This window comes from Rhipicephalus sanguineus, chromosome 10 (assembly GCF_013339695.2).
Source record: "Rhipicephalus sanguineus isolate Rsan-2018 chromosome 10, BIME_Rsan_1.4, whole genome shotgun sequence".
NCBI lineage: Eukaryota > Metazoa > Arthropoda > Arachnida > Ixodida > Ixodidae > Rhipicephalus > Rhipicephalus sanguineus.
Window position 1 is genome coordinate 65,763,821 of NC_051185.1, and position 12,725 is coordinate 65,776,545.

The 12,725-nt window shown below is 46.3% G+C and overlaps 1 protein-coding gene across 1 annotated transcript in view; it reads left to right on the top strand.

Moving 5' to 3' along the window:
- Positions 1-406: 406 nt before the first annotated feature.
- LOC119372036 (RB1-inducible coiled-coil protein 1) overlaps positions 407-12,725 on the top strand; it is a gene marked incomplete at its 5' end in the record, with an annotated part of 47,173 nt that continues 34,854 nt past the window's right edge. Inside the window, 6 exon segments of the mRNA XM_037642477.2 lie at positions 407-521; positions 1,343-1,399; positions 1,835-2,005; positions 4,866-5,050; positions 9,997-10,183; positions 10,310-10,450. Of these exon segments, the coding sequence (XP_037498405.1) occupies positions 407-521; positions 1,343-1,399; positions 1,835-2,005; positions 4,866-5,050; positions 9,997-10,183; positions 10,310-10,450 (856 nt within the window).

Here is a 12,725-nt window from a genome sequence, read left to right on the forward strand (position 1 = left end):
GCACCCCCACAAGTGCAAATTTCCCCTGAGAAGGTGGTTTTGCGGCATAGCTGCCCTGCGCTGCAATCTTATCATGAGGGTTACATGTGGAAGAATAAGTCTGTTTGCTTCTAATACTTCTAAATTATGGGAACGTTAAAGTCTGGTCGAAATGAATTCGAATACTTTTATATTTGTTCGAATATTTGCATTGACCTGTAATTGTGTTTAACCTTTGAGCCAATGGCCACGTTTATGGTTTCATGCAATACTGATGAAGTCCATTACGTGGAGGTTAGAAATACATGTTATGGACACGAAATAACAAAGTTAAATAATTTGTTACACCAATAATTAGGTTATATTGAAGTTACTGATATCGTGGCCTAACCATGCTTGTTGCCCTTTGGATTTCATTGCTGTGCAGTTTGGAAGAAGACATTGTGCTGCTAGGAAAAATTCCAGTTCTTCCTGCCCTGCTGTCGGCCGAGCAACACGACGAACAGAAGGGCATGATGCTGCTAGACTGGATCAACTCGAAGGTGAGAAAGAGCTGGTCTGGTGGCTAGCAGCTGCTGTTGGCAAACTAGGTGTCGGTCCTGACTTGTCAATTTGTATGCTTGACAGCCTCCTTGTATATTAGTTCTGCAGTAGCCTAGAAGGCGGAGAGATGCTTATGAAATGAAACCTTGGGGACACTCTATTTACAGTAATCCCTCGTTAACACAAAGTCGTCAAATCCGGGGAAAATTTCGAGATAAGCGGTATTTCGAGTTAAGCAAAACGCCGAAAATGTTTGCCCAGGTCACTGTAAAAGAAAAGCCAGTGCTGCCAGGAAAAGCTCCACTGCACGAGACAGCTACCGTAGTAAAGGCACAAGAATTCGGAGGGAAGAAAAATTTATTACAGAGGACCAAAAAACTGCGTGATGCTCGCCTGTTTCTTGTTCGCGTTCGAGAAAGGCGTTCTCCAGTTGCTCAACACATCGCATGAGTTGTTGGTCGCCACCGCTACATTCGACCTTGTTGCGGAGCAAGCGCAGCACGTTACGTGTTTCTGTCATGGTAGGCACTTCTCGAGGCTCTTCCTCATCTGCATGGTCATCTGCGTCGTTCACGGCCATCTCAACGATATCGGCGTTCAACAGCATTCCGGTAACGGGGAGGTCCGCCTCGTAGAGCGCATACTCGAGTTCTCAGAGTACAGTTTATCAATCTAAACCGATTCATTGCTTCACTTTAGTAAGCTGCCACATCTGGTATTGACATCCCTTGCTACTGAAAATGACAGCTGTTGTAGCTGGTTTCTCTTGCTGTTCTTCTAACGAAGACAAGATCTGTGCTTCTTTGTTTTGTTGCTGCAGGACAGCAAAAGCAGTTTGAAGGAGATGGCCATTCAATGCAAGGCATGCCTGAAGCAGGTGGGTGTGGCTTTTGAGGAGAAATTCGACGATTTTTCTGTTTCTGCCAATTTTGATTAAATTTTCAACATATGTTCTCTTGGTGCTCTGATGATGTTTGCCCAGCAGTACGACTTCAAAAGTCATACAGTCTTTCTGAAAATAACTACACTCAAACCTCATTGCAACAGTCACATCTGCCACGAAAATAACTTCGTTATATCCGAAAATTCATTATAAACGTTTATTTGTGACACTGTATTTGTGACAAGACTATTCTTCATTTACTTCCTTATAACCGATAATTCGTTATATCTGTGTTTGTTATATCGAAGTTTGAGTGTATAAAGATTAGCAGTGCATAGATCCCCCAAGTTAAATCATTCCTATTGCACTAGCCATCGGTACAGCTGCATCATTGTTTGGACTAAATCCGGAAAACGCGCGCGCACCCAGCTCGTTGCAGAAGGCAAGGAGAGGTGCCGCACGGAGGTGCAGAAGGTGATGGAACTGGTGGACAACCAGGACATGCTGCAGATTCGTGGTGTCGAGGAGTGGCTGACGAACCTCGATGAGCTAATGGACAGGGCTCGCAAACTGGTGCAGAACCAGCAGGATTACCTGCAGGTTTGTGAAGTCCCGCTCTCCTCCGTTAAGCAGCACAAGAGGAAGCGGGATCCAATAGGCAGTGTTTGAGTCATTTGCAACTGAACATCAAAGTACAAAAAAGGAGGGCTTGATTGAGGACTTGTTTCTGTTGTTAGACACAGTCTAATGAAATGAACAGACACTGCTGCTTCTCCAGGAGGTTTAGGGGGCATTACCTGTATGCTTGAACTGTAGTATAGTATGACATAAATGGACAGGAATTGAAGTGGATGGAAAATCAAATTGTCGCAGGTAGGGACCGAACCTACAACCTTCGGATAATGCGTCCAGTGCTCTCCCCATACCTTCCTCAGCTTCAATGTCTGTTGGTTTCATTGGGTTGTCAACATGGAAGTGTTGACGTGTGTAAAGAAATAGCATTGCCCTTGGCGCACATACTCCACGTGTTCTTAGGGTAGTTTTCAGATTTTGCATTTGTGGGCAATGCAGAGGACCTTTGCACACCCAGAGCATTGCGCCTTGCTTGGATTCCTTTGTATACCAGTTTTGCTTCTTTCTTACACCTGGTGGTGTTTCGCCTAACTTTGAGAGCCCAAACCTTGTATCACTTGTTATACTGGGCGTTGAACCACAAATTGTCTGCTGTGCACTGCCAGCGCTATTTTCTCTGCCTTTTCACTTGCTACCGTATAATTTTAATTTCACAGTAATGAACCTGACATCAATCACTTGCAAGTCTGATGTTTCCTGATATCTTTTTTTTTACTTTGTACTTTTTTGTGTGCATATTTTACTGAAGCACTTGAATGATAACCACTTTGAACGAACCTCCTTTGTCTAATGCCTTTCGGGTCCTGAAAGAGTACTGACACCATTTTTCGAAGGAGAGTTTACTCTGCCATACAAATCTTCTGTATGCAGAGATGGCTCTGAGCAAGCATACAGCTCAGCAAATGCTGATGAGATATTTTATTTTGATATTAAAGTAGGGGTGTGCGAATATTCGAAATTTCGAATATTTTTCGAATAGTGTTTGCTATTCGATTCGATTCGCACTAGAATTTTACTATTCGAACTATTCTAACTTCCCAAAGACAAATACAGTCAACGTCCGATTGAAAGTGAGCCCTTCAGATTTTCAATAAGCTTCACCTCATTACGCTCTCGTATTGCGGCAAAGCTGCCTTTCAAGCTCCGTTACGGTCGAACTTAGCCAAGACACAGTCAACGTCCGATTGGAAATGGTCCCTAGATTTTCAATATGCTTCACGTCATCACACCCCCGTATTGCGGCAAAGCTACCTTTCAAGCTCCATTATGGTCGAACTTGGTAAAGAGACAGTCAACGTCAGATTGGAAGTTGTCCCTAGATTTTTCAATATGCTTCACCTCATCACACCCCAGTATTGCGGCAAAGCTGCCTTTCAAGCTCCAATACGGTCGCAAATGTATTTACTCAAGAAAACGCTGTTTCCAACATGGAGATGAAAGATGTGGCAGAGGTGGGGGCTCAATTAATGCTGTTTTGGACCTGAAATTTGGGCAGGAAGTCCGAAAAATCGGACGCCAAAGCTTTTTAGCATCCAATATTTCAGATGTTCTTGTATATCAACGTCTACAAGGCAGATTTGGAACCCCGGGCTTGAAGGGAGCACACCCTTGTCCGCCACATCAGTTGGGCTTCCACATAAGTTGAAAGAGGAGGAGAGGCTGAGGAAATGGCACCTTTGCCTATCACGTGTAAAGTGTTGTCGGCAACACATTGGTTGCACCAAATCGTGTACATAAATACAATTCGGCCTCTACATTGCCTCATTCTTGATAAGACAACTATGAAACACCACCCTGTGCCAGCACTTCATCAACCTAGCAAAAAGAAACACTCATGTTGCTATCTCATGAGAACATACTTAGGGATTTTCTGCAACTTTTGTCTGTAATTTCACTTCGAAGTGTTCGAGAAATGTTTGAGAAATATTCGAAAATTATTTGAAAATTATTCGATTCGATTCGCACTGAATCTTCGCACTGAATTATTCGAATTTGCTTCGCACCCAAAATTTTGCTATTCGCACAGCTCTATATTAAAGTCAATTTTTGCATGGCGCACCTGCCGACATCGACATTAGCTTGATGTCAGGCTACAGTACTAATTCTGGTGACTTCACGCAGCAGTCTGGCTAGTTGTGATGACGACGGGTACCAAAACTTCTAAGGTGGCCGCTTGTGTGTTGCCAAAACATTAAAATCCACGGTGCTGAGCGGCTGTGGAAACATCACTATATATTGTGTGAGCATGTGACGAGAAGCTCATACTGTGTTGTGACGTCAGGTTACAGTAGGAACCAAAACTAGCTTTTAAAAACATACTGTAATTACTTTTTTAGGGTGCACTCGCGCTTATAGCACTACCTTTCCCAGGTTCTTGAGGGCTTGGCCTCTCATGTGACGCAAAAACGAAAACTAAAAATTTTCGTGTCGGAGTACCCCTTTAAGGAGAAATAAATTAAGTTAAATGTCAGTCTGTTCAACACTATAAATATGAAGCCATAATTATTGCACCTGGAGGTCCTTTCTTGCTTATTTTCACACTGAACAAAAAATATACTGAGAGAACCTTGGCAGCTGTGATTGTTCAGATACAGTCTAACCTACTTACGATAATACTGGTAAATACGTTGTATGTAACAATGGGCTGCTGCTGGTCTGTGAACTTTTGTGGGTGTTGTACGGTAAAAAATTTGCTGCGAATCTCTCCCAGGGAATCTGTTATTTTTACAGATTATTTTGAAGTCTCCATTTTTGCTCTTCGTTGGATGTCATATGACCGGCACGCTAACCTCGACAACATTTCTGTCCTTCCTTGACCACTGTGCAGGCGTTTCAGCACAACCGGTCGAGCTTCTCCCGCTCCAAGGATCCCAGCGTCCTGCCTGACCTGAGCGAGAGTCACATAAAGCAGCTCAGAATCATGCTGCAGCACCACGAGAACCTGCGCGACATTCGGCGTCGCTGCGTCACGGCGAAGAATGAACTCTGCGTCAACCTCAAGAAACGGCTGCGGTAAGGGCCAAAAGGGGGCACCTAATGTGAAACATTGAATCGACCTAAAGGGGCCATGACACCCAATTTTCGCTCATAATTTTCATAACATGAGCTGCCCGAGAGTCTGACAACAGTGGTGCACTCGCGAGCCGTGATGTAACAAGCTGCTCGTTATGCAAGAGTCTGTATTCCGGCCAACGATATTGTTTCGAGGTCAGCTGCGCGTGCAATGGAGCTATTAGAGCTTTCTTCAGTTCAGCATTGAAAATTGAATGGTTTGCAATAGCTGAAACTTAGGTAGAAGATGACGGCTCCACTCCATGAAGCACATACGTCACCACGCCCTGGCAAAATGGCGATGGCCGGCGGTGGGCGGGGTTTATAACCGGCGACTTCTAGGGCTCATTTTGCAATGAAATGTTTTTACAGTCCATTTTTCATACAGTCAACTGCCGATTTTTCGGACGCCCGATTTTCCGGTCATGCTCGAAAATTCGGACGCTTTCGCGGCACCGTCACCAGCCCAATAGAAGTCAATGTATTAGAACGTCCGAAATTTCGGACACTGAAACTCTTCCGCGTTCGATTTTTCGGACTTTCTGCCCAAATTGCAGGTCCGAAAGGCATTATTTGAAGCCCCCCACCTCTGCCGCGTCTATCATCTCGTAGGTTCGAACCAGCGCTTTCGCAAGTCTGTTTGCGACAGTAGCAGAGTTTGAAAGTCAGCTTTGCTGCAATGCCGAAGTGTTATGGGGTGAAGCAGACCAGAAATTCAAAGGGGCCGCTATCACGGCGCCATGCAGCGATGTGATAAGCAGCGGAAATGCGCGGAGGCGTGATGGCGGCAGCTGGCAAACGTGCCAGTATGGCTTAATCGCCGACAACCCTTACGATAAGAATCTTCAGTTAACTGCTCGGTAGTGCATGTGGCCGAGTGCAGTTGCAGGCTGGAACCCCAACGCGCCACCATTCTTGCGGCCTCTTTGTGCAAGACCGCTAAGTGCGCCGCATAAATAGCACAAACGCGTTGCCTTCACGGACGAAACCAGCTCGCCATTGCTGCACCTGTGTGCGGTCAGGAACAAAGTGCGCATTACGAACCCTTTCATGATAAATGCGTGTGTACGATACAGCAACAGTACAGTGACAGCGTCAGCTTAGTTGTCGATGTGCTGCACACAACTAGAAACGATCGGCTTCACACGGCAGCAAATGCTGCATATCGGCGGAGATTCGGTGATGTGTGTTTGCATCGTTTACATGCGCACACGCATCGGCGAAAGCCGGACGAGTCGTCCGCTCTTTCGGCACAGTCTGTTTTCTGCGTCATCGTTTCCAAACGCTCCATGTGAGAGAGCCATAATCTATCCCGCGCTTTGCTGGTATCAGCGGCGCTCATCACGAGATGCATTCTTGCAAGTGGCAGTTGGCACGTGGTTAAGCGGGGTTCGCGGCAGGTACCGAATGTATTTGCGAGAGCCTGGGTGCGCACCAAAATGCCTGATAATCGTACTGGGAGGCAATAAAGCTATTTCAGACGTGGCTTTGGCGATTTGACCGCTTGAGCGGAATAAACGCGCATGAATTCGTTTTTTCGGACTGCCCGATTTTTCGGACGATTTCGCGGTCCCTAGGGTGTCCGAAAAATCGGCAGTTGACTGTACATGTATAGGCACAAAGACCCTCTACTTCTATATTTCTCTGAAAACCGCAATTTGGTGGACGACCGTGTCATGGCCCCTTTAAAGGGGTACTGACACAAAAATTTTGTCCTCGCGTTTTTTTTTTTGCTGCAATGCGTTGCTGGGGGCCTGTTAGTCATAGCACGTCACATCATTTGGTGCAGCGCGCGACAGATAATTAATTACGGGCTCCTCATTACCGACCTGTTTCGGTTTCAAAAAGACAAGCCTCTGGGTGCAACTACAGTCGATCCCGGATATATCAAACTCTGATATATCAAATTATATTGGCTATATCGAACAGTTGAGAAATCCCCTTGAATTTCCCATGCAAAAGTATGGGGTTGGTGTGCACGTATATCGAACTCCCGCACAGCGAAACATCCGCTATATCGAACGCTGCCCCACGCCGAAGCCCAGAAAGTGCATTTTTCCTAACAACTATTGATCATTTTTCGGCCGCGTTCTTGTAAGTTCCAATTCCTCGTCGCGCGCAGGTGACGAAATTGCGTTGCTCTAGTTCGTTGCGCAGCGCTTGTCAGTTCACCGGTATATTTGACACGCGGTCCGCAGGTTTTAACGCATGGGCTAGTGTTTTTCAAAGAGGCTGATTGCCGAGGGCACCAAAATGAGAATTCGAAGTGACTTGGCAGCCTTGTTGTAACGTTTGCATTCCCTTCCTTGTCTCTTCGCGCACGATGGCATGCGGGCCCGCAAAGCATGGCCTTCGAGATCCGCAACCTCGTGACGTATTTTTAGTGTTTTCGGTTTTAAAATGCTAATCTCAGAGGCTACGCTTTTTTTCGCATTTCTCGCCAAAGTAGCGGCTGCCGTCTGCAAAGCCACAAGTGCCATCGGTATCGCCAACATGTCGACGGTGGAGAAATGTTTCTTCGTGCAGCGTTCTCTCTTGCAGAATGTGTACTTCGCGCTTTGTTCTTGATAAATCGTCATTCGGGAGTCGAACTAAGCATTGTCCCGCTCGTAGCGATAAAAATGATGACGGGTGCTTGGAACGACGTCAAGTAAAGCACCGTCGCGCACTGTTTCCTTACGGGCCTTGGTGCCAGGTGACGACTTCGGGCGCGTCATGACCGCCGAATACGGCATACGGCGCGTCGGTGAATTTTGCAACTAAGCGTTTCCAGGCGCCGTATCAGACGGGAGCACGGTGAGTGACTTCATCGGTGCAGATAACGACGTAGCTGTTTCTTACTGCATCGATGCCGAGATCATAGCTGACGTTGCCGGTGCTGCGGAAATGGACCCGTGCGGTTTGAAGATGCCAGTCGCTGTTGCCACCGCTAAACCCTTTACCGCGCTACAGAGCTCGCATCAGCGTTCAGCGTCAATCACCGCTGTTGTGGTGGAAGGCGCTGAATTTACTTATTTGGAAAGCTTCAGTAATATTGACGATGACTTGATGAATTCACGGCGCGCAAGAAGCAAGACAAGTTGACGGACTTTTTTCATGCGAAATAAAGTGCGCTAACTTGCAAAAGAAGTTCTCGCCTTGTTCTTTAGCATATGTGAACGAATCGTCATGTTCGCGCTTTTTAAGATTTCAGAAAACTGTGTCGAGGCCTGCAGTGCTTTAATTAAAGCCTTACATACGCATATTTCGTATTTCGAATTATCGATATATCGAACTATTTCGCGGTCCCCTTTGAGTTCGATATATCCGGGATCGACTGTATCACCACCTAGTGGGTGCAGCGCTCGATCATGTCAACACTCAGGCCTGTGACACACTTCTGCGCGATTTGGCGAGCAGCCGCCGAGAAGTAGGCTGCTGGAGCGAACGCGGTAGAAAGATGGCGGCTATGGTGTCATAACTTGTTGCAGCGTGGTCACATGAGGGAAATAAGGGGGTCACCTTTGAGGGTGTCAGTAGCGTGAGGGTGTCGATCGCTCACACAAACTTCAAAAATTTATTTAAAATACCTTCCAAGCTATATTTGCTGTTGATATTTTGCAGATGGATATACGCATGTTCACGGGAATCGATCCCGCAGGCTATCTTGGCCGCGAATTTTGTATCAGTACCCCTTTAATACTGGTAAAATTGGTACTCTTGAGAACTTTACCGACTTCAATTTTCCATTGTGGACTTGCAGTTGAAAGGTTGAAGTTTCATTCTTCGAATTTTCGTGCCAGAGCTTGAGAATTTGATTGTCTGTGTGACATCTCGTATTTCAGCAGCCTTTATTTCTGTTGTTATTAACTAATCGTACCCTGAAAAATTTGATAATTGGCCCTGCAGCAGGGAGCACTGCTGTGGCTGCCTTATGTGTCCATGAGAGCTTGCTTCTGTTTACATAATTGCAGTAATGTTGGTTCTGATTAAGTCTTCTTTTTTTTTCATAACTCAAGTACAAAACCAATCAACTAAGAGTCTGTTCTTTCATTCGATCAGTATTTGCTAGGGTTGTGTGATTAGAAAATTTCGAATGTCGGATTAAATGGTGTTCTATTCGATTCGGCACTCAAATCGAATTGTGCATATCGGAAATACCTAATATTTTTCTGAAAATGAGGACCGATGAAAAAAACCTCAAAGGAACAAAAGGTTGGAACAGAGAGGCGTAACGTTTCTTGTTTTAATAATTGAATTAACAAAATGCATGCTGCCCAAAGGCTTTACGGGATTATCGACACTAAGTTGACCACAGGATGAAGGCATTTTTGCCCAAAACTCCAGTGTTGCCGAAGCAACAGAGGCATCAATCCACTATCTTCAATCATGTCATCATGGCATTCATGATGATGTTGACTCATGAATATTGTTTAATGTTTGCACATCAGTTTTATCTAAAAGCTGTTGACAAAGTGCCACCTTGAATACTGTATTCAATGCTGTATTTCTATCTGCAGTTAAAATAATATTGATAAGGCTCTAGTTGCTGCTGTATATGAGCTTGCTTCAACTAACATAATTGTGGAATTATTTTTTGTAGCTTAAAAGCAATCACAGTGTTCCTTTCTTAAATCTTGTGCCTATTTGTTTCAAATAAGATGTTGTGCTGTTTTCAAAATAGTTACATTACCATTCTAGGGCTGCTTTGAAAGGGCTGCCTTACTATTCGATAACTATTTGAATAGTATTTGATTCGTATTCATATTCGATTCGGGGCCATTGCCATTGGATTCCTATTCGATTTGGTTCTAAACTTTGCTATTCTCACACCCCTGGTATTTGCATTTCCGTTTACCGAGATCCTACTGTATTTGCACAGTGGAGAGCTGGTCCTTTCTTCAAGGAACCCTTGTGTTCTGATGCAGGTGGATAATTTACATACAGAAGATAATCTCGGAGGCACAGGTGCGCATGATGTTCACCATAGCGGCCATCAGGCAGATGCGCAGGCAGCTCGAGATTTGCCGTCAGGTCCACATGGCGCCACACACCTACCTCCGTGCTGTCACCGAAGTAATCCGGCGACGTCACTTTTCCCACAACTTCTTGCAGGTGGGTGGGCCTTTCCTATGGAACGCACGTTATCATTAACCAGCTTAAAGTGGTAGTGGCAAGAAAAGCTTGCTGCCCGCCATCGGTTGATCGTCACTCTTTTTTAATATCTAACACCTCGTGCAGTGGGCAGGCATGCTGTCATCACAGTGCCAGCAACTTCACCACCTCGAAGTGCAGGCCCGGAAGGACTTCAACAGCCAGTTCTCCAAGCACTTCCTCCACGCACTCTTTCCCGGCATGGATGACTTGCCTCCGCCATTTGCGGTAAGACCCATCCCTGCAGTGCAAGCGTACTCCATGCATCTTTTGGTTTAGGATGCTCACTAACCCTTGCTGCTCGCGGTCATGCTGCAGAAATGGAATATTTTTCTTTGCTTTGATAAAAAGAGAGAAAAGACCTTGTTGTGGGTGATTTAGGCAACATTGACTGCGACATCTCATTTATTTCTTTTGTTGGCAATGGCTGTGCACATAAGGAGGTGAAGAATTCTTTCACAGTTAAAGGGACACTAAAGGCAAATAACAATTTATGTCAGAGTGAAAGCCCAATGTATGACAACTTCTAAAACGGCAATATTATCAACAGCAGTGCCCTACTTACCGAGAAATTAAGCTAAATGTATCACATGATGAGCGCCACGAGTGGGACATTTTCGAAGTGATCCCGATGACGTAGGGAAGTCGGCCTACAATAAATCACTAGTAATCAAACTAGCAGCAGTAAAAAAAGAACATTCCGAGCATCAAAAGACGTAATAAAATGCTGTTTGTTCGTTTCCGCTTGATTCATGGAAAACAAAACCTCCGTGGCGTTGCCATGGGGAACGGCGCGCGTGGTTCAAAGGTTCCGTTTACGCCGAACTGTGCCTCGCCCGTCTCAGTGGTAGTTTCGGGATCGCGTACTGTCGTGCGTGTTTTGCGCGCTCGTGAAAGTCGCTCTGACAGAAAGTTCGACAAAATGCCGCATGCGTGTGATATTGCCGGATGCCCGAATGGTGCACAACGCCAGTGCTGCAGCAAGGAAACCGGTGTGTCCTTTCACTGGGTGCCGCGGAATGAACCCTTACGCTCGAAGTGGCTTAGTGTCATGCCATTGCGCTAGTGTGCTAAGCAGTCAAAACCTCTGCGTGTGTGCTCGCTGCACTTTCGTACTGAGGATTACGAGACCAACCGCAACTTGGTGACGGCTTTGAATGTGCCCATCCGAGCAAGTCTTTGCCGCAGCGCCATTGTTGCTACTGTGGGTCCCGCTACTTCCGCTCGGCTGCTACTAGTGTCGGCGGCCGCGCAGTAAAAGCGGGAAACGTTGGGCACGGCAGCAGTGACGTATGAGAGTCGTATTTTCAGGCGGGAGATTTGAAGCGCGCTAACGCGATGCAGACCACTAAAAACGTGATTTTATTTCAAAATAAGCACTTCATTGGCACAAAAGCAGCACTACGAGGTTTCTGGACCGCTATTTCAACCATCAACGTCGACTTAATATTTGCCTTTAGTGTCCCTTTAAGCCTGCCTATAATGAACCTCCATGCAACAAATTCCTCAATATTACGAAGTTTTTCTATTCCCCGCCGTTATTCCATAGAAGCACATGTATTTGTGACCTCTATGTAACATAGTGGCAGCAGGAAGCACCCTTGATATAACCAATTTTCGCCACTGACAACATAGGGATCTTGTCCCAAATTTTGTCATTTTAGCACGAGCAGGAGCCGCATGCATCTTCTGTGGTTGCCCCGCCGACGAGAGTGCGAAGTGGCGGCGGCGCGCTTGAGCCCCGGCAACTGTGAGGCGAGAGCGAGCACTCGTTTGTTCGTGCGGGTGTGCACGAGGCGGGCAGGCGAGGCCTGCGCTCCTTAAGCCAGCTTTCTTGCCGCCGTGAGCGCGTGTGCCCCCCTCCTCCTCCCTTCCTTCAAACGTCATCCAGCTGCTCGCGGGTTCCACCACGCTGACCGTGCCAGGCTTTCTTTAAAAAAAAAGAAAAAGAAAAGAAAATCTGCTTTTGTGTTGGCAGCGCCACTTTTTGGTTGTTACAGTAGTCTCTGAACAGCACTTTGTTAACGTGACACCAGGTGATGCCACTAAAAAAATCCTTGCTCCATGTCGTTACGCTTTGAGATCACGCCGCATATGGATTTTGCTTTCATTTTTGACACCGTGCATGCGTGCGTGGTTTCACTGCGCACACATTGAGCTGCCCCTGATGACGTGCAGTTTCTGCGATTTTTTTTTTTTTTCTTTTAATGCCGACAACTGTGTCGTCACTGCCGAGATGTCAGACTGTGCGCTGGTGGAAACTGTCCGCAACCACGGTGACGACGGATCTTCAGAGTTCGACTCATCACTGTCATCGCACGCTTCACCGTCTTGCACTGCGCCGCGAGTTCGCAAGACCATGTCCTCCGAGATTGGCTCCGGCGACGTGCCATCGCGTTGCCGGAGCCAACGCAATGGCGGTGCAGCATTGTATTCATGTCCTACGAACGTTCGGTGTTGCCATCCCTCGCAACCAAACAATAGAGCAAAATAACGCAGTCTT